General features: G+C 33.0%; 1 protein-coding gene across 1 annotated transcript in view; it reads left to right on the top strand.

The window, feature by feature from the left end:
- The first annotated feature begins 2,250 nt into the window (after positions 1-2,250).
- Positions 2,251-25,549, top strand: part of LOC123663672 — a 136,629-nt gene continuing 113,330 nt past the window's right edge. The window contains exons 1-3 of the mRNA XM_045598343.1: positions 2,251-3,142; positions 9,783-9,790; positions 16,472-16,477. Coding sequence (XP_045454299.1) covers positions 2,251-3,142; positions 9,783-9,790; positions 16,472-16,477 — 906 coding nt within the window. The remainder of the gene's footprint in view (positions 3,143-9,782; positions 9,791-16,471; positions 16,478-25,549) is intronic.

A 25,549-nucleotide genomic window follows, 5' to 3' on the forward strand; every position in this document is an offset into this window, starting at 1 on the left:
TAAGTGTTTTAGTAATACTATGCAGCACGCTCTCAGACTTATATTTACTTAAAGAAAATTATCTTGAAGTAATGTATCACAATCTATATTTAAAAAAAAATGAGTTGCAAAATGTGCTGCTAACTTCTAATTTATATAAACAAACGAAATTGACTTTATTCATATTTTATATATTAATAATTAATTAATTAAATGTGTATAAATTTGACGAGATTGAATACTTATATACACGTATACTTACTCCAAAAGTAGCATTTAATTTTTTGTTTATTGACTTCATCTTCGTCATAGATATCAGCGTTCCCCAAGTTGACTGTCAATATCTTATATTTTATATTAACATACAAAATTTGTTGTGTTTTGAGTATACGATTATAAAGTAAGGATTCACTTAATGGTATAACACTAACGATAAGTCGATAATCTAAACATTAGAACAGCAGTTTGTGACATAAAACTTAATAAGATATAAGTCTTAGGTCCTATACACTGGTGGCTGATAAGGCGAAAGTTACGTTTAATTAGAAATATTACAGTTTGAATTATATTTTTTTTACCATCAAACTTCAATTTTTTCAGATATTTCTATCAGTAACTTATGAATCCGAAAGTCGTAGTTTATTGGGTGTAGCTAAACCTGCTTGGCTATTTTACCTCATGTTGATAAATTGTAACTGGATTGGTGTTCCGAAAAATTTATCAATAACCAGAAAAAAGAAATTATCATTTACTAGTTTTTACTTGCGGCTTTGCTGGCAATGATTTTTTTGATACAAAGTATCCTACGTTACTTCTAATACCTCTAAGAATATGTGATTATAGTTTCATTATGATCGGTTAAGTAGTTTTCGCGTTTATGATATTAGTAACGATTAATTTTTTTAAATCTACCTTAAACGTATTTTAGTAATTTATCGTTGTTTATAAGATAACGATGAATAAAAATGCAAAGAAAAACGTCCTTGTTTTGTTTATTGAACATGCTTATCTCGTGATCTACGTGATTTGAATTATATTTATTTTTGTTTCAAAAACCCATATTCATGTTTAGAAGATCTGTCTGAATTTCAACTAATTTGGGCATTATTGGCAGTATTGGCAGGGGAAACTCTATGTTACGATTAGTCCTAAGATATAACGAGCTAAGTTAAAATTACAGATGATTTTAAAATGAATATCACTATCTACTTACTATCTGTTTAAATATTCAAATTTTTTATGTATTTTTTGTCTAAATTTTTTTTGCTCATAAATCATACGGTTGTAGACGCGATAAGTAATGCAATATAAGGCGAAGCGATTATGTCTATGAATAGATTTGATCTAGAGATAAAGATGACGCGGACGGCGTATAACAGTCAAATGAGTAAAAAACTAGGGGAGCGTAAATAAATAGGCGCGCGCTATTCGTGGCCGCCGCGCGTGCGCCGTGCGCTATACCATACTCCATACGTACGGGTATAACACATGATACTGATTTAATCGTGCCACTATAGCACCATTGATTATTGTTAGCCCGGAGTTTTTTTTCTAATAAAGTTATTGTATGTAATAAATTAATAATGATGAATTTATAATTATTTTAATTTCTTTGAATTACCATGCTCTATCAAGTGCGATAGCAAGATAGCGAAATTTCCAAAAATAATGTTACAGGAAAGTGATTTTCATTTATTGTTGAGATTTAATGATAAATAGAAATAAATTGAATGATTTGATTTTTTTTGACGATGAACATAAAAATGCAATAAAATTTATGAATCAGAAGCGGCGATTAATTGATATTAAAATATCGATACGTCTAGACCGAGTAGTATGTAGTGTAGTTGTAATTTTATCAGGTGCTAACCGAGTGAGCAAGGAGGACATGTGCCGGGAGCGGGAGCACGTCGCCGGGGAGGGCGCGGGGGCGTCCTCCGTCCTCCCGGCTCGCGCCTCGCGCCGCAGTCCACGCGAGGTGCCGCCGTCGGCTCTACGTAGCGTTTGTACTACACGCACGGCCGCTCTGTTCGAAACGCGCCGCATTTACTTTCGATACACCGACTGCCTTTGTTTACTCGCCACGCGCGCTCATAGAAACAGCTGTTCGGAGGAATCCGTCGCGATCACCGCTAGTGCCGTTTTTGTGTGTCGGATAGGAGTAGTGTAACCGTCCTGTGTTCGTATGTTTACAGTGTGTTCATGGGGTTCGCGGCGCGGCCCTAAAGTGCTGCAGTGCTAAGCTCGCGGTGCGACGCGAGCGGCTCGGTCATGGCGGCTACCGCCCGCCGAGAGATCGACACGGGCGAGGAGGATATAGCTGCCATCGCCAAACAGATATCTGACCATGCGGAAGCTATATATCAGACTTGGAAAGCGCGCGGCCTTGCGCCCACGGAGATTCTGACGTGCAGGCCCACGCCCGGCCTCAAGCTGGCTGAGAGCTTAAGGACTAAGCCGAAACCCGAACCTAAGCCTGAAATAAAACAGCGTCCTGAGTTTCGTAGAGATAGGCCAGAGCTTCAAGAGCAGCGGTCTGAGATGAGAGCTGAGCAAAGACCGGAACAGAGACGTGATCTTCGTCTGAATTCTGAAAACGAGACCCTAGAAGTTACACTACCACCAGATTTGGTACCGGAGCGTAATGGAACTGGGTCTGGAGCTAATGCCAGACGAGCTGATGTCGCTGCAATGAGGCTTGAAGTAGCTCGAGAAGAAGAGAGACTTCTTCGAGCATTGCGAACAGGAGGTGTTGTCGCTGAGCGTCCAGCAGAAAGGCCTGACGTCGTCCCCCCGGTTTCACTTGTCGACTATGCTAAAAGTCGATATCAAGATAGATTAGATACTGGAGCTAGAAAACCAGCAGCAGGGGCTAGTGGAGAAAGGAGAGCTTCGTTTGGTTCTCACGTAACCGAAGCTAGATCTAAATTCGAGGCACGAGCTCGTCGCGCATCTAGTGCTGGCGCTGGGGAAGCTGCATCGTCACAAGGTGCTACCCCTGTTCGTCCTTTCTTAACGCGCGGCTCTGTCGCCGAGCGTGTGCTTATGTTTGAACGATGTCCGAGTGAAGCGACACTGGAATTAGCTAAAAGAAAATCTCCAGCAGCCACTACGTGGAGAGGACCACACGATGTAATTATCAGAGCACAGGTAAGATCAATTTGTTTAGTTTGACGATACGAAATTTGAAATGTTACATACAGTCCAAAATGAGTATTGATTCATGACTGTTTACATGGTATATCTGCACGTACATAAATATGCACACAATTTTTAAATAAATATATCGATTACGTAAGTTTAATTGTAAATATCATCACAGCATCCTCTGTTTATATACTACTGTGACATCATATTTAAAAGGAAACACGATGCGATCTTTTTGAGATAATCGAGCGCTATCAAATAATTTTTGTATTGACAAATTTATGTAATTTATATCTCGCAATTTTTTTAAAAACTGTTCAACTGTGTCATTTTTTCAATAATAAGCTTGAGGAGATTAGAGGTCAGTAACAAAGCGTTTCACATTATTATTTTTAGCCTTGGCTAAAGTCATCGTAAAACGTAATGAAAATAATAGCACTATTAATTTATGTGCACTTTAATATCTACGATAAGGATTTTTAAAATCTGGGTTAGTTGTGTAAATATTTATGGAAGATTTGTTTAAAAATAAAATCGTAAAATGATTCTAGTCTCTTAGTTCTGAGTGACAAAAACATTTACCATTACTCTAATTAAAACTCCAATAAAAGATGCAAAAATATTTTAACCGTTAAAGTGATGAATCGCTAGGAAAATACAATAAACTCTGTGGGGATATTTATGACTAAGAAATAGCGTAATGTGTTTTGTAGGTGGAACAGTTTGTGAAATTTTGGCCAAATTGCCAACACTGCACGCTGCTAGACCTCATGATAATGAAACCTTTGTTGTAGTGTGTGTCATTTATGTCTCTTTAACTATTAAAAACCTTTCAATAGACATAATTTGACAAAAAAAACTTATTTATTTGTTTTATTATTATCAAGAACAGTTTAAATTTTACACGAAATTTTACGCTCTTTATATTGTAACAAAATACAACAAGAACAAAATATTTTATTATTTTTATATTTTAAATGAAGATGAAATTTTAATTAACATAATATACAAAATAAATAATAACTTCGATGTCCATGAACAAAACGAAAATAAAGTTGTCATAAGTTTTAAGAACGCTACAATTTTTTAATTAGTAACTCAATAGTGTTGAAATAGACATGAGAAAAAAGTCCAATCAATGTTGACCTCAATATTTCTAACCGCGGTGAATCGTCTTCGAGATGATTAATACTGGACCAAATGAGATTGAGCCTCACAACTGCCTCGAGCCGTAACATCACATAACCGCAGCCTAAAACATTTTTACTATAAATATTTTTTACATAATTATGATGCGTTGATGAGGCAATGTAATATATAATGTTATGAGTTAATTTAACAAAAATGAATTTAACATACTTTCACACTACATATTAAATCAAGATTCGGTTCAAGAACTTAGTTGAACATTATGTAAAATAGTGTTTTACGCAAATGTTATCATTAGTGGAAACCGTTTTACGTGGAATATAAACAAAATATTTGTAGTGGTAATTGAATATTAAATCTTTAAGTAGAGAAAAATCTATACGTAATGAATTTTTTACGTTTTTTGAACTAGACGACCATTACGAGTTTACTCGTGTTAACGTTTAAGGTCACTGCTCTGTTTCTGTAGTTTATAGTGATATTTTTCAAGGCACATTCTGCCTAATGAAAAAAAATTAGTATGTTTAATAGTACGAGGTATGTTCATATAGACGAACAAACTCATTTTTTTTAATTTATACTCATATTTGATGTAGTCTCACTTGTATAACATTCCTTAACATGTTCCTCACATTTTTATGCATTCAGCCTGTATCATTCTACTGCTGGGTATAGGCCTCTTTCTCCACGTAGGAGGAGGATTGGAGCTTAATCCACTAAGCTGGTTCACTGCGGATATGTTTCATATTATGAGTAACGATCAGGTATTTATGATAACAACCGGAATCGACGGCTTAACGTGCTCTCCGAGGCACGGTGGGGTGACCCACAAGAATACCAAAACAAATATCCATCCTGAGCGGAATTCGAACCCGCAAAACGTCCGTGTTTTAAGCAGCTACTCGCACTGCACCAGAGGTTTTTAAAAATGTATCACATTTCTATATAATTTTATTATTTTAATAGCGAAAATAAAAGTACATTTTTGTATATTTCAGCTGATAAATATTATTTCGTAAATAATTTGCAAAGGTAATCAAGTTTCAAGATCGTGGAAGATAAAAGGAAATTTCTTGACATTACGAAGCTTTCTTAATTAGATTTCTTACGAGTGTTTTCAGCCGCTTTTAATTTGACTAAAACAGACTAAAAAATTAAAGTCACTGAAAAATATTTAGTTATTTTTTGTCTATGTTTTTCCACAATCGAAACAAAACTCACTCACTTGAATTTTTTTAAAAAAGTTATTAAAATGTCAATGTTTGAATAATCATTTACCCTTGTGACATAATTGCAACAGTTGCTTTAGATATTGGTATGAAACTATAAGTTATTTATTTTATATTAAAACTTTAATACAGACATAAATATACAATTTAGAACTATCACAAATATACATACAAATATGCCAGCCTTATCGCTAATAGCGATCTATTCCAGGCAACCTTTATTGATAGTAATTTAGAAGAAAGGTACATAAAGAAAGCGCAAATAAAACAATGCAAGGTTATTAATACTTATTTCATCAAAATAATGATCAAAACAAATTTAACAAACAGGTCGATTTTTTGGTTATTATTTATTGCTTCATATGACATTATCGTAAGTCGATAGTATTTGTTTGACAAACATAGTCTCGTACGACAAGTTTGTTGTCCAAAGATTTTAGTAGCAAACTCGTTTACCTTGTTGTGTAAATGTATTGAAAATTTTAAGTTATTTGACGCTATGTACCGTCCTACAAAAATAGTCGTATATATATATATATATAAAAAAATAGTCGTATATATATCTATAAGCTGTTTTCGAGGGTTGTTACGAATCGTCTCGCCAGAAGACTCGACGAATTCCAACCACCAGAGCAGGCTGGGTTTCGAAATGGCTACAGCACCGTGGACCACATCCATACTGTTCGGCAGATTATCCAAAAGACGGAAGAATATAATCAACCGCTGTGTATGGCATTTGTGGACTACGAGAAAGCCTTCGACTCCGTCGAGACCTGGGCTGTCCTGGACTCTCTGCAGAGATGTCATATCGACTGGCGATATATCGAAGTACTAAAATCTATGTACGACGCGGCGACGATGACCGTTCATGTCAATGACCAAAGAACAAGACCTATTTCCCTCCGGCGCGGGGTAAGACAGGGTGATGTAATATCACCGAAACTGTTTACCACTGCGCTAGAGGATGTTTTTAAGACCTTGGATTGGGGGGAACGGGGCATCAACGTCAACGGTGAATTCATCTCTCACCTTCGTTTCGCCGACGATATTGTCATCTTTGCGGAGACGCTGGATGAGTTAGGCCAAATGCTGGCCGGCCTAAACGAGTCCTCCCGACGTGTCGGTCTCTGTATGAACTTGGATAAGACGAAAGTTATGTTTAACAACCAAGTCATACCGATACCGGTATCGGTCGATGGTACCCTTCTCGAAGTTGTTCAGGATTATATTTACCTAGGCCATACTATCCAACTAGGCCGCAACAACTTCGAGAAGGAGGCCGATAGGAGGATTCGGTTGGGCTGGGCGGCGTTTGGCAGACTTCGTCGAGTCTTCACTTCGAAGATTCCGCAATGCTTGAAGACAAAAGTTTTCGAGCAATGCGTCCTGCCTGTGTTAACATACGGAGCCGAGACGTGGACACTGACCAAGGGACTGGTCCACAAGTTTAAAGTCGCTCAACGTGCAATGGAACGGGCTATGCTTGGGGTCTCTCTCAAAGACAGGATTAGAAATGAGACTATCCGCGAGAGAACGAAGGTAACCGACATAGCCCACAGAATTAGCAAGTTGAAGTGGCAGTGGGCTGGTCATCTGTGTCGCAGGACCGATGGCCGTTGGAGTAGACGGGTCCTAGAGTGGAGACCGCGTCTTGGCAAACGCAGTGTGGGACGTCCTCCGGCCCGTTGGACCGACGATCTACGTAAAATTGCCGGTGTAGGCTGGATGAGGATTGCGGAAGACCGGGATGTGTGGCGCGAACTGGGGGAGGCCTATGTCCAGCAGTGGACTGCGATAGGCTGAAGTGTTGTTGTTGTGTGTTGTATATATATATATATATATACACTTTTTGGTGTGTGCCTTTCAATTATTTTGCAGTATTGAACGTAATGTAATTAAACGGAAACAAAAAGTACACTCTAGATATTATTATAAGACATTTTGCATCTGTCTTTGATTATAAAGTAATAATTTTTGCAGAAGTGTAGTCTTGACTTTTAGGCATAAAATTACATGTTTACCATATACGGTTATCTTTTCCTAAGGTATGCAATTTAATGCATATGTTTTAGGTAACAGCCGACTGATACATATTTATAATATTTCTAAAATTAATTACGTGAGATGTGTACACAATACGTAATAAAGACTACACTTAAACTCAGTACATGTATCGAAACTTAGAACGCAAAACAAGATCTCTGACAACGACATTCCAGTCAATAATATTACCTTCCGTTTCAGAAAATCAGGTAAAAAAATAATTTACATGTTACCTTCCGTTTCAGAAAATCAGGTAAAAAAATAATTTACATGTTGTTTACTGTAACTTGACGGAAGGCTTGATACAATTGTAATCGCTTTCAGATTACACAGTCACAATTTCCTTGTGGCATCGCGTGTTTAAGAAACGACACCGATTTAAAACATACGTAATTGCTCGTGAAGATAATTACTTAACACCGACACACTATGACGTTTATGTAAGATTTGACACAAACGCGATAACCGAGTTAATTGGAACAAGAATGCTGGTGCCATATGACATGTAACACCGTACCGGAAAAAGTATTATGTAACTTTAAAAAGAGGCTATAAATTGTATTGATTGATAATTGGTGTTCCTGTCAGTTGAGTTTTGGTAATTACCAATTGGTGAGGCTTTTCGACTTGATTTCTTCTCTATTCGATTGTCTTTTTATCTATTTAAGTATCAAGTTATATTATGTTGTCTTTAAGTTCCTTTAACATACATTTACGTCGAATAGATGATATAAGATGATATTAAAGGATAAACTCGTAACTATTAATTTTTTTCTGAACGTAAACAGTAGTAGTTTCAAAGCAAATACTTTTCTATTTGTGGTTTTTGACTAATTTTTAAAAGTAATTACTGTTTAAAAATTACTACTAAGAAGCCACAAGGAAAAATATAGTAAAACCTCATAATGGAACCTCTTTTACCAAGAAACAACTATTACGAATTCCGTAACTCTATTTACTTATTTCGTACGAGTTATTTTTGTGTTACCCCCCACATTAGTAAATTCTAAACAATATTTTAATATTATATCAAAAATCGACCGTTCCAGCGGGGATCGAACCTGCATCTCTTACTTACCGTGTCGGTGCTTTAGCCAATTAAGCTATGGAACGATGCACTCGCTAGATCGAAATTTTTGATATGATGATTTTATATTCGGTCTAAGCGACCGTCTATTTACTTATTTTATAATTTGTCTTTCTAACTAGGTATATATATATATATATATATATATATATATATATATATATATAAATCTTATATTCCTACGAATTTAAAATTATAAATTTCCCTATCAGTAAGGTATATTACAAAGAAGTATGTATGCTTAAAAATATTACACAATGGAAGTGGTTTAAAACGACAGGAGCGTTTAGTACGTACGATACAAGCCCTCTAGGTTTTTAAACATATCTCAATGTAGATTTCTTGTATATGCACAGTTTTATATGATCTATATGAAAAAAAAAAGGTATATTTAGTTATATACATTGCATATTGATGGTTACTCTGAGTTTCTGATTGTTGGGTTCTATTGCAATCGCCATGATTATACTAACCCTAGACTGTTTTTTTTACCAATAAATCATCGTGTTAGTGACGATGAAAGATAAATGTATGCATAATTTGTATATATAAATGAATGTTTGTCTGTATGTCCTTTATTGAATCGTAAACGATGCATTTGATCGTGTCATGATCTTCAGCATAGTGCTGTGCATGAGCCCACAAAGGTTTCTGAGTTGGTGCGACCGTTGGTACGACGAAAAAAAAAGCGCAGCAACGCACGCATGGTACAGCTAGTGTTGTCATATTACTACTAGTAGGTTCAAGTGTGTCCCATTTTCAAACTCTCTAGTAAAATATATCTATCGATTATTACTGACAAGAAGGTAGGTACATCAGAAATATCGTAAAGGCTAAAAATAATTTAGAGAACGCGATGCGTCAACACTATGGATAGCAAGGAATATCCTGTGTGGACGTTACAATTAATATTTCTTAGTTATAGAAATTAAACGACTTATAACGATTGAACTTATGTGACAAACATTTCGTTTGAATTTCAGTCTTCTATCAACCTTATAGCTTGCACAATAATAAACAAATAATTCTGATTTTTACAAAATAAATCTGACATATGCGAGTATGTCTTTTGATTTAGTTTTCATTTGTTATTTTAGTAACACGCTGAAAGGTTTGCTTCCAATAAGTTTCAAATATGGATTATTAAGCTAAGTGTGTGCTCATTCTTCGCTAGAGCCAATTCAATGTAATACAGTACCGTGCATACTTTACATTAAGCAGCATATATACTCGTATATTTGTTCCTGATTCCACACACATACTAACAAAGTTTTACATATGGATCGTAGGCAGTTTTGTCCATCAACACCGACAAATAGATTTTTTTTGGTGTTCAGCTCTGTTTGTGCCAAAATATTTTAAAACTAAAGTTTATATTTAGTCATAATACCTCTAAAGGGTCTATGTCCTTCTAGTAAATATTTCAATATCAGTTTTTGTTGTCTAGTTATATGTATGTGCGTTTATATAGTTATAGCATGCAGTAATTATATATTAATCAAACTTTTATGTGTTTGCGTGTTTAAAAATGTGTTAGTTATGTGTTTATGTGTTAGTATTATTGCAAGTTGTGTTAATGAATGAGAATAATATCATAGTCCACGTGATTATATGACCGATTTGTTGTTGTGACGAAAAAATTACCGTGATCGCCGATAATGGTAGATTTCTCCAAACATGCTGAAATATTTTAAATTCTGAAATATTAGCTATATTTTACATTTTTATGCATTAGATAATATGGTTTCTGTGTTTGTTTTTGTAGATCTCCCCATTGGGAGTTGTAGAGGATGTAAAAGCGTCAGTTTTCTTTGTTATAAAAAATGCTATAATACAGCTTTATGACGAAATTTATTCCCAATTTAATGATGCTGACAATTTTTTATTATTACTTAACCTTTGAAATCATGCCAATATGCTTAATTAAATAAGTATAAGTAGTAAAAGGAAAGCTATGAACGAGTAAATGAAAATAAGTATATTAAAAGTGTGTTATATAGAAACACTAGCTGCTCGGCAAACGTTGTCTTGCCGCTAAACGCTATTTAAAAATAGAAAGAAGGTAGAAGGAAGAAAATTTAGGGGTTGTATGTATTTTTCAACGCCAAATCATAATAAAATAAAAAATTAATAATTTATCTAAAAATAAAGAAATAAAATTTAGGGGTTTAACATTTAGGGGGATGAAAAATAGATGTTGTTCGATTCTCAGACCTACCCAATATGCACACAAAATTTCATGAGAATCGGTCAAGCCGTTTCGGAGGAGTTTAAGTACAAACACCGCGACACGAGAATTTTATATATTAGATGAGTAACACGTTACTTATAACGAAACTGTATGTAAAGACGGTAGGTATATAGCAATTGTGAGTGTGATTTTATTTGTAATTGTCATTGAGTATATTTTATTTGCAGTACTTCCATTGGAGGGGCCATTGACACACATTTTTGTGTGTAACAGTATGTTTACGCGCTTAGAATTACAAAAAGCGATAAACAGGATATGATATGAAACATTCGGGTCGTCGGCTGAGCTGCATTGTAAAATCTTGTTTGTGACAGATTAATAAACAAATAAAAAGTTTAAAAATAAAATAACTATTCAAAGTAGAATTTCATGTTTAGAAAAATGTTTACTAAATATTTTTTTGTCTGTGTACACATCTCTGTTATCTGTGTTAATTTTAAAGAAATTGAACTTTATAGTCTATTCAAAATGAAATGTATTTCTCTGTTAAAATTTGCTGAATCATAATAGACATGAATAGTTTTCTAATAAAAAAATACATTAAATAACATGCAATTTTATATAATAACGTTCAAAAAATGTGTTTTTGCGTTATAAAGAAAGAAAGAGATTGTTCACCTCGGCGGACGTGTCTTTTACTACTCGTACAGAAAAAAATAGTGTTCCAAAATTAAACTCGAAACGACGGCAATGGCTTGGCTGACGTCCAGCAGAGGCGATTACACGTGAGTGACAACCGACTGCATACGACGAAAGGCACGGCTTTATGGTTTCCTCAACATTAAAAAAACACATTATAAATTATTAAGAAAAAATTACAGACAATACCTTTTTTTATATATAATAGACTAACTGACTGGCGAGCTCAATATCGTAATTTTTATTTTATTTTTTTGCTTCTTTTATTTTTTTTACACAAACCTCGTATAACTTGACAATAACAAATATAGTAATAAAAAGAAAATCCGTATTGGTGCAGTCGCTTGCAAATAATGCAAGCACATATATTTCGGCAACTCACTTTTAATTACAGATTATATTTTTAAGTTTATACTAACAAATCTTTAATGCAACGTATGTGAAGTATATCTATTATAAAATATTGCAAATGCTGCAATGCGGCTCGAAAGGTACGAACTTTCATCTCGTATTTTTGTTCGACTTTGATTACAACCAGATTTATGCCAAGCGCCTAAAAGTATTGGATGCATAGGTCTGTTTGTCAGGTAAAAGTCGCATTAGTGACTTGATTAAAACATGTCAAAATATATTTTTTTAATAAAAATACCGACACTTTAAGAAGAAAATTAGTGAAGTGATATATTTTATCTGTATTTTTGTAATCTGAAAAAATCCCAAGTACTAAATGAGAAAAGGATTCTTAATTGTAAGGTAAATAGATAAGATACTAGTACTAGATATATGTACTATATATTTGGCAAAGCTTAAAAACAACCGCTCTGGTATTTTGGTGCTAGTAGTCGCCTAAAACGCCGACGATTTGGTACTAAATATCTAAAAGAAAATAAAAACCGCGAGATTACGTGACTCTACCATCAAAGTAGAGTCGTAAGCCTAGTAGAAGTAGGAAGCTATATCGGTCAGTAGGAAATGTTCGGTGAATTGAGCGGAAGTGAAATAAACGGTGACTTGTGTTATTGTTCGTACATGTGTAAATGTACGTGAAATTAATTTACACACGATTTTATAAAATACGTGAGGTTCGGAATGTCAATACAATAATGATCTCCACACTTTTTTCTTGGGAATTACCTCAACCTTGCAGAAGATTACCGCTAAATAAAACTCCTCTCAAGTAGTTTTGCGGTTGCATTCCTGTGATGAGTAAAGTGGCTAGAGCTCCTGGGGAGGGTCGGGGGTAGGGTCGGCAACGCGCTACTGATGCTTCTGATGTTGCAGGCGTCTAAAGGCTACGGTAACCGCTTACTATCAGATGGGTACGCACGTACGCTTGTTTGCCGACCTAGTCGTATAAAAAAAAAGAGTTAAAGAAAGTTCACTTATTTTAGATATGGATATTAGTAACTATTTAAAGCTAAAACAACATGTAAATCGGTACATAGATAGCTGAAGATCCAGGACAAACTTTAAGCTTCCTAGCTCTCTAGCTCAGCTCTACTAACTTCTATTTATAATAGTATTTATTTCGAAAGTATAATCCTGTTTTCTTCTCTTGAATGTTTTGTTTTAGTGGACTTAAAACTGAAATGGAACTTTCATTCAATGTTGTGCTTTTTTAAAATTCCGTTTGTGAAATATTAGACTTCAGAGTGACGTGACGCATACGTTGTTGGCAGGTTGGTAGTATTTTTTGTTATTCAACTGCATATCCAGTTAATTTTCTATTTTATTTGCACGCATAGTTGACTCCCAATGGGTAAGTTGAAACAATTGCATGGAAAAAATGCAAAGTATGACTTTTTAACTTTACATTATGTTTAATTTTTCTGATTGATTCAGCCCGTAATATCTCATAAGGCTTGTAGTTTAATCCTCTACTCTACTCCACTGCGATTTGGCTGATATATTCTATATACTATGAGCAAAGATCGCTATTAGGTATCTATGATAACAACCGGGACCGACAGCTTTACGTACTCTCCAAGTCACGGTGAGAACACCCACAAGGACCGAGACCTCGTCAGCAAACAAATATTCGTATAAATACAAATTTCCATCCCGACCAATATTTGAACCCGCAATCTCCTTTGTTTAAGTGTCACCACTACATAAGAGCGGTCGTTTTATTATAAATATGTACAAAGTATGAATATTAAAAGGTATTGTACAATAAAATAAAATGTAACATTGACTTTATTTATGTAGAATGGTTATCGCTTGTTATTTTTCGAATTTATGCCTGACTCAAACCGCAGTTGAAGTAATGCAGTTCTGAAGCCATTTATCTAATTAATCATGGTGTGGGAACAATGATGCAGACAGACAGACCGAGCTGAGTTTTTTCTAGATATCTTTTATATAAAGACATCAGCCAGATCCTAATACATACACTCGTATATAAAACGGATATATATAGCGCTATACATATAGATACTATAAATATTTAGAACGTATTGCATTTACATACATTTAGATTTATTCAAAGAAAAATTTATCTAAAATAATTATAGTAAATAACATTAATTTTCCATGAATTGATGTTATTACTCTAGATAAAATGATCAATTTATATTTGAAACATATTCAGGAATAATCCGATGAAGCTGAAAATTAATTAAATTGTTTTATCTTTCATCGCAAATTGTAATTAAATCTAAGGCCGAAACGTTTTCATTAATTCTATAAATCTGAACATAAAGCTCTAAAATTTTACGTTTAAAACATTAATGAGTATTTTTTAGTACTAAGAGATAAAACTGAAAATTCTTTCCCAGCTTATTTGCGTAATTTTAATGAGACAAACGTATTAACAGATTAGGAATTTGTTTATAAGGCTTTAATATACCTAACGTATTAGGTTTCGTTTCTCGTAAGGTATTCTATCTGCCAAACGAATTAATAAAAGAACATTTCGTTTTACAAAATGAAATGTTCTTTTGAAGTAAAACTTCTTTACGCACGCTTGAATTGACTTGAAAGTAAAATCTGATGAAATTACTTTTTACTATTTGACTAGCCCGTTGGCGTAGTTTATAGTGACCCTGCTTTCTGCTCCGAGGGTTGTGGGTTCGATTCCCACCCCGAGTCTGGGTGTAATATAAATATTTATTCATATATTTATATATGTATTATTTATAAGTATGTTTATCGAAAAAAAAAATATGTAACTATATACCAGTCTGCTGTTCTCTATAACACAAGCATTAAGTTGCTTACTTTAGGAACAGACGACCGTGTGTGTATTGTGTAGATATTTATTTATGATTTATTAATTACATTATACTGTCATTACTTATCGTAGACGAATTAAAAATTTAAAAATGATGATGTTTATATATTAGAAGAAGATTTAATGGTATAGTGGTCTCCGTGTTTTCGTCAATCTCTCGACATTAGCGTTATAAGGCCAGTGCTTTTAAACATTGAAAATGGTAAAAAGTGAAAAAAATTATAATCGTTTTTTCCCTTAAACCCCTCATCCCTACCACTTCCCGATATCAGATCGCCCGTAATTTATTTCTCCTTTCAACCTACTATTTTTTTTTTGTTTCAAAAGCTAAAAGCACTGTTCTATTATCCTTCACACTATTTTAATATTATGGAAAGCAATGAATTCAAACGAATGGATCCTTTTTTTAAATTAAACTTTTAAAAACATTACAATTGGTTTTGTTTATTTCTAGTCTTATTTCATTAACGTTATTGATTAAAGAAACAGAACATCTAAAAAGCTAGCTTATCTCAATACTTATGACATGACATTTTCAAAGCCTTTGTGTCTAACCCGCTGACCTCAATCTTATCGACGTGTTCATATTGGTCTTGTGCAAATTTAATAATAAGACGCAAATGGGAGAACCAAATAAGCATTGCTTACGTTTCATACTATTCATTAGGCGTTAGCTTTGAAGTGGAGATAACAGGCAGACGTAATGTCGGCTGAGCGCTACCTTATCTACATGCTAATTGTCGAAATGCAAAATATCCGACGGATGAACATACAACTACAAAGCTTTATTTGTTTGGTAAATGAGTCACGAATACAGATACATAAAAAAATTCCTATTTCTAATTTTTCTATTTAACTTTATATTTTATAGATATGTATTATATTATTTATATAATCGTGACTCATTTACCAAAAATAAAACAATGAAATGTCGCATATTCAACAGCCACAAGCAGAATGAAAATCCTGTACCAGACGTCCAAAAACAGACATATAGAATAATCGATAAACATAATTATGGACGACTTGACAAAATGATGATGATTTGACGCGGACTGGTAACGCAACAATTAAACCAATTAACCAAGTGTTTTGCATGTCGTCTAAATGTCAGATCTTAGACGTTTCATTTTCAGATCTGAGACGTTATATTTGTTCCTTTTTTGTGCCCTGGTTATTGACTTTCTGTTTTCACTTGATCGATTTCTGACTACACATTATGATACTGTGATATGTACCATCCCGGTCGTACCCATCGATGTAAAATCACAGCTCTGCCTGGTGGTAAATGGTTAGTGATTCCAAACTAATATTAAATTTGAAAGAAAAATGAGTAACTTGTATTTTGTGAATGATGATCATAACTTTACCCTTTAATATGAAATTGATTTAACCAGAAATATATGTATATACATATTGTTAATCTGAAGAATGAGTTATAATTTTCGGTTGCAATTACATCTATAGCAAAAAGTTCTTATTCGACGCCTTTAATAGTTTTTACATACGCGATTTCGTAGGATACGTATGTAAGTGGACTGCAATTACTAAGTTTGAGTAATTTGTTCCAAGACCAATTACTCAAGGTCAATGTGTCGATGGCATGTTCCACGCGATAACAACGGAAGGTATGGGGCGATAATCTTTTACCTTATGGCGTGATTCTTTCCATTAATCACATGGTTGGTGATTTAACTCCGAGATTAGTTGTGGAGTTGCCAGTTAAATATCAATGCTTTGGCAAAAAGCGTTAACCTCATCTTCAAACTTACTTTTCACATTGTTAATAGTTAGTCACCTTATTCATATTATGGTGAACTTACAAATATCGACTGTAGTACACGATAAAATTATATATCACAGAAGTTGATTATTTATGTTACAAAAGTCTTTATAAAAGAAATTTAGATTAAAATGACTAGTTTATTATAAAATTACTAGCTGACCTGGCGAACTTCGTATCACCTTATTTTTTTCTGAAATATAATAATAACATAATATATCAAAATAAAATATAGCCTATCTTTTAAGTTGGATCAAACTGCACACGGTGTGCAAATTTGACTAAAATCGGTTAAGTAGTTTAGGAGTCCATTGAGGACAAACATTGTGACACGAGATTTATATATATTAAGATTAATATTATGTTAAAAAAATAGCTTTTGTCATTTTGTCATCAAAATCATTTTGAGTTCGTTCAAGTTATAAAGAAAATAATCGCTTTCTTATAATCTTAATTTTAGATTACTTATAGATACTTAGATAATCAAATAGATAATCATCTTAACGTCTATAAAGAGAAAGTGAAATAAAACAAGTACTGATTAAAATACAGGTTAGACAAATTGGTCTTAAATTATATTTCATACTTTAAAAGTATATCCGCTTATTTAAAATTATAATGACACAAATTTTTTGTACACTATGATATAAAACTTACAAAACACTAAAAAAAATTAGTATGAAGACAGAATATAATTATCATATTATTTTATTTATGTAATAATGAGTGTTACATTATAACAATTATAATTATTACATACACAAAAATGTATTTTAATTATGTCTGCTTTACTAATTTAGATTATTATCATGCCGAAATAATAAAAAAAGAAATACTTAGTATTATTTAGAAATAAATTTTTTCATGTCTTTGCCATTCTACGTGATATTGGCGAAATCATCGGCATTTTGATACTAATGAAGTTGAAGTGAATGAATTATTATATGTTTTAAAATAAAATATAATAATGTATTAATCGAGTGCATGTTCTATGTGTTTATTAGCTGCATCTGTGTGTATGTAAATTCGAAAAGAAAATAGTCTGGGACCTTACTGTCGAAAGCGCTTTCACTTTCACATTGCAGATAAGCGCCTTTCATAACTCAATTTGTGCCGTGTCACGCTATGATGTGTCTTTTTCATATTTCATGGTTATTAGCATTAATACTGTTTCCTACAGCGGCACTGTCCTACTATAGTAGTCTATTCAACGGATTTAGCTATTGTTTTGAATGAAGTGTTAAATTAATGTCTCTAATAGAACTTTAAAAAAACAGCAGACGACAGAGTTCTTGAGAGTTTTTTAATTTTAATGTAAAGAATAGTCGTTGATAAGAACTTATTTTTTAAACGGTATTCAATATAAAGAGAGGGTTTATTTTGTATGTATAATATTGTAAAATTTTAAAATAAATTATATTATATCAATAAGTTATATTTGATTTATTTTATGTCTTCTTAGTCAGTCATTCAGTCGATTCAGCCTGTTGCAGTTCACCGCTGGACATAGACCTGCCCAAATTCAAGTTTCGAATTGAAAATATAGCAAACGAATACTCGTTGTATTATTTTTGTATTAAAAATACTAAATAGGCGTTCCTCGCAGTTTTACACGTTTTGTTCAAGACCTTTTATATCCTATAAAACTGCTATACTAAATAATCTAATAAAATATTTCAAATAAATATTTACGAAATCTGTTTGGTAACTTCTTAGTCGGTTACTTCTGAGATTGACACTGAAATGAAATATAAATTGTCTGACTCCATAATCATGGTGAAAATATAAACTTTGTACTATTTTCATTTATATTAATGACCAATGATTAAATAAGTTTTACAGGTTGCAGTTGTCGTAATGTACATACATACATACATACTGTCTGTTACTTCTGTTATATTAGCAGTCGTAGATTTAATCCCCTATATAAAAACAGTGTACACGTCATATGGATATTTTTCTTGGTCTGGTCGTTTTATTTACGAGTAAATTATGCTTGTTGTTAGACCCGGGACACAGGATTTTATATATCGTACAGTATGAGGCGTTCGTTTGTTAATTATTAGCTGACAGACGTTATATTACCAAGAAAATTATCAAACGCGTTAAGGTAAAAAAAAAATTACCTTTCCTGCTATTTTCCAATTTGTGGGCTCTTTTTATTTATCATTTTATAAAAAATTTTGACCAAGTATTAAAAAACTTTAGATAAAAATTCGCCTAAAATTGGTCCAATGGCTCTCGAGTTTTACGCTTACCAACACTTTTTCGATTCATTTTTATTTATCTAAATTTGCAAGTATGTAGATACGACAAGCAACGCGAAACATTTTGATCTGTTACAAATTAGCATCGAGCGTCATAATTCTAATTCTTCCTAATACCTCGTTGGCAAACTAAATTGAACGCTCTGGGCAATCAATCTACGCAAGTTATACGCGTGGCTCGTTTGATGTCGTTAAACTGGCGCTAATTATGTACTTTCGTTAATACATATTACTTTCGATGCTTGAGATACGATCGAATAAATTTCTCTAAATGAATTTCATGTCTTGACCGTTGGCGCAGTTTGCTATGACATTGCGTTATTTTGAGTTTGATTTCCGTACCGAGTCTGGGTTTAATATTTATGAATATGTTACATTCTTAAAACGTTTTTACTATTGTACATTTTCGAATAGAAATAGGACACTTTTAAAATCATGCTCATGATTACTTCACAAAACATCCGTAAAATCGTGTTTATGATGGTATTTGTATAAATTGTATGAAATTACCTTACCATTAATAGGTATTCTAGGATAAATGTTTTTTATCACTTTTTTTTTATATCACTAGGTCGGTAAACAAGCGTACGGCTCACCTGATGGTAAGCGATTACCGCAGCTGCGCCGTAGCCGTAGTAGTGACACCTGCAACACCAGAAGCATCGCAAGCGCGTTGCCGACCCAATCCCCAATCCTCCCCGGGAGCTCTGGTCACCTTACTCACCAACAGGAACACAATACTATTTGAAAACAGTATTATTTTGCTGTGATCTTCTGTAACGTCGAGGTACTTCCCCAGTCGGGCTGCTCCATATTTTGAGCAGGGAATTCCTGCTGTGCCCTACCTCAGTTAAATAATAAGATAAATGTGAACGCCAATTATCATTATAATTAAGAGAGTTAATGTGTTATTACTGACTCAGCAATTTTAGTTACATTTTGATATTATGCAGCGCAAAGAAGAGAAGTTTTTTTTTTTTTTTTATATAAGTAATATACATCCACGGGCTTTTGAACCCATGTCCTTTTGTATTTCTAAAACATGCAATTTTTACCAGGAGAATGTTACGTTACCACTATGTCACTCAACATAGTCTATATTTATACAGTACTACCAAAATTGCGTAATCAACGCAAGTGAAGCCGCGGGCAGAAAGCTAGTGTTATGTATAAACGACGTTTTCATCCACGAAATTTTGATTTGTTATAAATGTTCAATTAAATGCCACAGTACTTTCGGCTTTATTGAACAATACAGAGCTTATTTTATCTCTGAATCATTTTGCATTGTTTGTTCGATGGGATTAATAACATTTTAAATATTCATACGTAGATTTCTGACACATGAAATTTCTCTGGAAAAACTTTTTGATCCTGAAATTTCAGAATTTAAATTCGCAATCTCGTAATTGTCGAAATCGAAAAGGTTTTAAAAGCTGCAAAGCAACTAGGAATATTTCCGTAACTACTTAATTGGTGGAGTAGGTAATGCGTATGGAGCTTGTCATATCTTGTATATTTTATATTTCATAGGCAGTTTTAAATTACATTGTATTTACGTGTACATAGAATTATTGCTACAATTAACGCCAATTGAGTACCAGTTGATACTAATTTCGCAATTAATATTTTTCATTCAATTGGCTGTAGTAAATTTGAAGTCGATAAGTAATAAATTCGATTTAAAATTAAAATTATATAATATTTTATTTTTGCTTTCTGTGTTAATTTTATTTAGGTTTTTTTTAACTTCGATACTACTTCTGCGATTTCATTAATTCTTTTACCAATACTTATAAATATCGTATACTTATGCTCTCTACTCGTTACCGCTCAGTCGAAGCTCACAGCATTCTAGGACTGCTAGCACTTTATAAATGCAAAGTTAGAATAATTAACACGTCAGCTTATACAATGTACAAAAAAAAAATATAAGTACAGTTAAAAAAAGCTTCTAGAAAAAAGTCTATAAAATGTGTATCAAATTTTTGTGTCTTTTCTTTTTAAATCTTAAATTTATTTCATGATGAAATAAATGGTATAAAAACGTAGTCAAAGTATCAAATCTCAACGAATCCTCTAATATCTAGACAAGTGACAAGAATGACATTAAAGTTTCACATTATTTTTAACTTGGTTCAATTTCCCGTGTACTATATATACCTAGTTCCTATTAGGCTTGGTTTCGAGTCGAATGCAATGCTGACTGACGACTGCTGAGCTCATGCAATATTTAATTTGTCGCGTGATCAGTGTAAACTGGTTCAAAGGATAATGTATGGTAACGCCGAGCCCTAATTCTTGTGATTGTTGGTTTGCTAATAACGTGGCGGTGGTTTTGAGCAATATGTTGTTTTGTTGATGATGTGGCGGTAATTTTAACCAATTCTAGAAACGGTATAATTATTGAAAAAGTGTAATAATTTTATCAATATTAAAGTGTAAATGATTAATTATAAATAAATATCTTATAACATAGACACGCACGCGGTCGTCTGTTCCTATGGTAAGCAACTTAATGCTTGTGTTACAGGTAGCAGACGACTGTTATAACTATATATATTTTTTGATAGATATACATAGATAGTAACAATAGATATATAAATACAAATATTACAGCCAGACTCAGGCGGGAATCGAACCCGCAACGTACGGAACAGAATGCAGGGCCACTACAAACTGCGCTAACGGACTAGTCAATATTTTGTTAACTTTTTATAATAGATATTTTTATATATTATAAAACGTACCTACTTTTTAAAGTTTTATTTATTTATTTTTATTTTTAGGCTTATATATTTATTTATTTACTCTTTATTGTACACCACAATATGCAAATAATAATAATACAAACAACTTAAGAATGTGTAGTACAAGAGGCGATCTTATGGCTAAGTTAGCCAATTCTTCCAGATAACTCGAAATAGGATTGAGTATTATTATTTATTTGAAGATCGGGTAGGTGGTTCAGTTATATTATAATAAACTTACATACAAATATCTACACATTAATACTTACAAGCAATGCTTATAATGCTTATAATAATCGAAGAGAAAAGATTTCTCATATAATCCAAGATGGATGACACTGTAAAAAGTTTCATATTCACTTATTATTTTGAACTTAAAATATTTTAAAAAAATTAAATTTTAATGACATTGTATTTGCAATTCAAGCCGTTCTTGTTATGTTCAATGTGCACTACAGATAACAAAAAGTAGTGACACTTAAAAAATAAATCGAATACGTCGCAAAACATACTTAAGTTCAGACATTTCTTTCTTAATAGGAAAGGAGGCCTTGGAGAATAAAATACATATGTCAAGTTATAAAAAAGCGTAATTAAATCGAATGGAACATAAACAGAGTTATTAGCGAGTTTGACTTTGTGTTTAAGTGTAATTTCACCTGACCAAACACTACACTAGTCAACCTTCTGAGAACCAGATAGAGCGGTGCGTCACTTGCGTTATCAACCAGTAATTACAATGTTGAGCTCAGCGAACGTTCGCACGTAGGCGCCTGAAGGTTTATTTCATTCATTCATTAACTCATTCACTTAATTTTTATTCATTTATATATGTTTCAACATATAGAAATATATAAAAGGTGTTTCTGGTAAAATTGTATGTGTCTAGCTTTATTTAGTTTTTTTTTCAGTGAATTATTCTCCGTTCCTTCCATAGTATATCTGCGTCGTGTCTTCAAACATCCACTCGATGTTTTATATATGTGAAAAGCTTTTGTCATAGCTATATTGTATTGTTTATGTTTCAGCGTACATTTAATCTTATGGTGGGTATTTATTCTACGTGCGTTATGAAAAGTTATACTCGTAGACAAAAGAATTATTTGTAATTCAACTAAACTTAATAGTTTTATATTATTATTTATGTTTTACCTTGAGAATAGAATTAAAATATTGTTATAGTAACTAATATTGTAAGCTGCGGGTAACTAAATAAAATAAAATGAATATAGTATTTAATTACTAAAATTATTACGTAAGAGTACTGTAAAATTTAATAAGTTAAATAATAGATCAATATACATACACATGACGAATACATACACACACACACACACACACATATATATATATATATATCTTAATATATATAAATCTTATTTTATTTTGATATATTATGTTATTATTATATTTCAGGAAAAAATAAGGTGATACGAAGTTCGCCAGGTCAGCTAGTATATATATATAGATGTATCTACCACATTTGTGTATATATATATATATATATATATATATACAAAAAAATGTGGTAGTTTTCAGTTTGGTTGCTGTTGATTTTGAGGCTTGATATTTTCTTTTGTTCCCTTTCTGTCGTATGTGTACATGAAAATATAAATTTTTGCGCATATTTAATGAATGGAAATATCGGGTATCTCAAAATACTTAGTTGTCGCGGTAATCCATCTTATCACATATATAAAATTCTCGTGTCACAATGTTAGTTGAAATACTCCTCCGAAACGACTAGACCGATTTTTATGAAATTTTGTGTGCATATCGGGTAGGTCTAAGAATCGGCCAAAATAAAAGTATCGATAATGACCATAATTGCTTATAAACAAATAAAGATCATATTATGAACTATTCGATAAATTGTATATTGTAAAATAATATTATGATGTGCTAAAAACCGACCTGTCTCACGTGTAATTACCGTCGTTTGTGTCATATATCATGCGAGATCTACATTTTTATAACAATGTACACACAGAACAAAGAACAATAAAACTACATGTACACATAATTCCACTCATTCCTTTTTCATACGTTCATTCACACGTCACAAAACACTTTCTTTGCGAACGTGTGATCTCGGCCATTTAGTAAAACAATGCTTTTTAGCGGTCAACAGACAATTTTTTAATACCTTATATATTAGGTTTTGTTTGTATATTAGGTTATGTTTTACAACCAAGTTATACCGAGACCGGTACCGGTAGATGGTACCCTTCTCGAAGTTGTTCAGGATTATATTTACCTAGGCCATCCAACTAGGCCACAAAAACTTCGAGAAGGAGGCCGATAGGATTTCAGTTGGGCTAGACGGCATTTGGCAGGCTTCGTCGAGTCTTCACTTCAAAGATTCCGCAATGCTTGAAGACAAAAGTTTTCGAGTAATGCGTCCTGCCTGTGTTAACATACGGAGCCGAGACGTGGACACTGACGAAGAGACTGGTCCACAAGTTTAAAGTCGTTCAACGTGCAGTGGAACGGGCTATGCCGGGGAAAGATAGGATTAGAAATGAGACTATCTGCGAGAGAACGAAAGTAACCGACATAGCCCACATAATTAGCAAGTTGAAGTGGCAGTGGGCTCGTCATCTGTGTCGCAGGACCGATGGCCGTTGGAGCAGACAGGTCCTGGAGTGGCGACCGCGTCTTGGTAACGCAGTGTTGGGTAGTAATATTGCCGGTGTAAGCTGGATAAGGATTGCGGAAAACCGGAGTGTCTGGCGCGAAATGGGGAGGCCTATATTCAGCAGTGGACTGCAATAGGCTCAACTGACTGACTGATATTAATTAGGTTTTAATAATCATAATGAGGCTAATGTCAACAATTCTTAGTGTTTTTAATAAATATTAAATAAATGATAATACAGCCTATATAATTATTATATATATATATATGTTAACACAGCTATATAATTATTTATGCTATTGATTGAAATTTATATGGTAAGACAAAACTTGAAATGTATTTGATTACGCGATACGTGCTTTTTAGAGTTTTTTTTTTCCTTTTACTCCTAAAAATTCAAAATTATTTATTATTAAATACCTTTAATAAATGGTATAAAAATAGAGTTCTAAAGTTATAGAAATTTAATTTTAAAACATTTAAAATTTATAAAATGTTTTAAAGCACGGTTAAGGTATGGAAACACTATTAGGGTAACTTTAAGCATAATGAGTAGTTAGGTACAACAATTAGGTTGTAGTAAATTTACAAAGTCGTTGACCTCCCGTTAATTAATAAATACAATTTTAATGGTCAAATAATTTACCATAAGAAGGATACTGTGGGTCGGGTCGCCCCAATTATTTGTAAGCTTAGTATTGGTTCGGGAATGCTTCGTTTTGAATTACATGTCATTGAACTTTCGCCTGTTCATTGCATAATTATTATTAAATTGTAACTGGTCGATGTCTGTCCATGAAAGATGTTTGGTTTAAAAGGAATTATTGGGTCTTTCTAGGTAATAGAAATAAAAACAATTATTATTACCGATATTTTTTTAGATATTTTTTTTGTTTAGGTCATATTATTTTAAGGGCGAAAAAAAAATTATTTTTATAAACTAATTTTAATCCCTACAAAAATTACTACAATGCTACGGGTAAAAGCTACGACGAGTAACTAACTGTTCAAACTCAATTTTTGGTTCATAGCACTTGAGCTAAAGTTTATATTTACAGGATGACTAAAAAGTTAATATTAAAAATGTGAGCTCTAAGGAGGTTAAATATAGAAGAAAAGTTTCCATGAAAGTTCATAGCGCTCAGTGAAGTTTGATCTTTGAATCTGACAAGGCTTTTGAGGGAATCTATATTAAATATTTATAAAGTTTATAAGTTTTGTTACGTTAATCTTAGTTATTATCAGAATGATTTCAAATGTCTATGTTGCTTACTTCCCCCTCTCTCTCTCTCTTCCTCATTCTCTGTCTGAATATGATTTTTTTTATTTAATTAGCCTGTTACATTCAACTGCTG

This window comes from Melitaea cinxia, chromosome 2, assembly GCF_905220565.1.
Source record: "Melitaea cinxia chromosome 2, ilMelCinx1.1, whole genome shotgun sequence".
NCBI lineage: Eukaryota > Metazoa > Arthropoda > Insecta > Lepidoptera > Nymphalidae > Melitaea > Melitaea cinxia.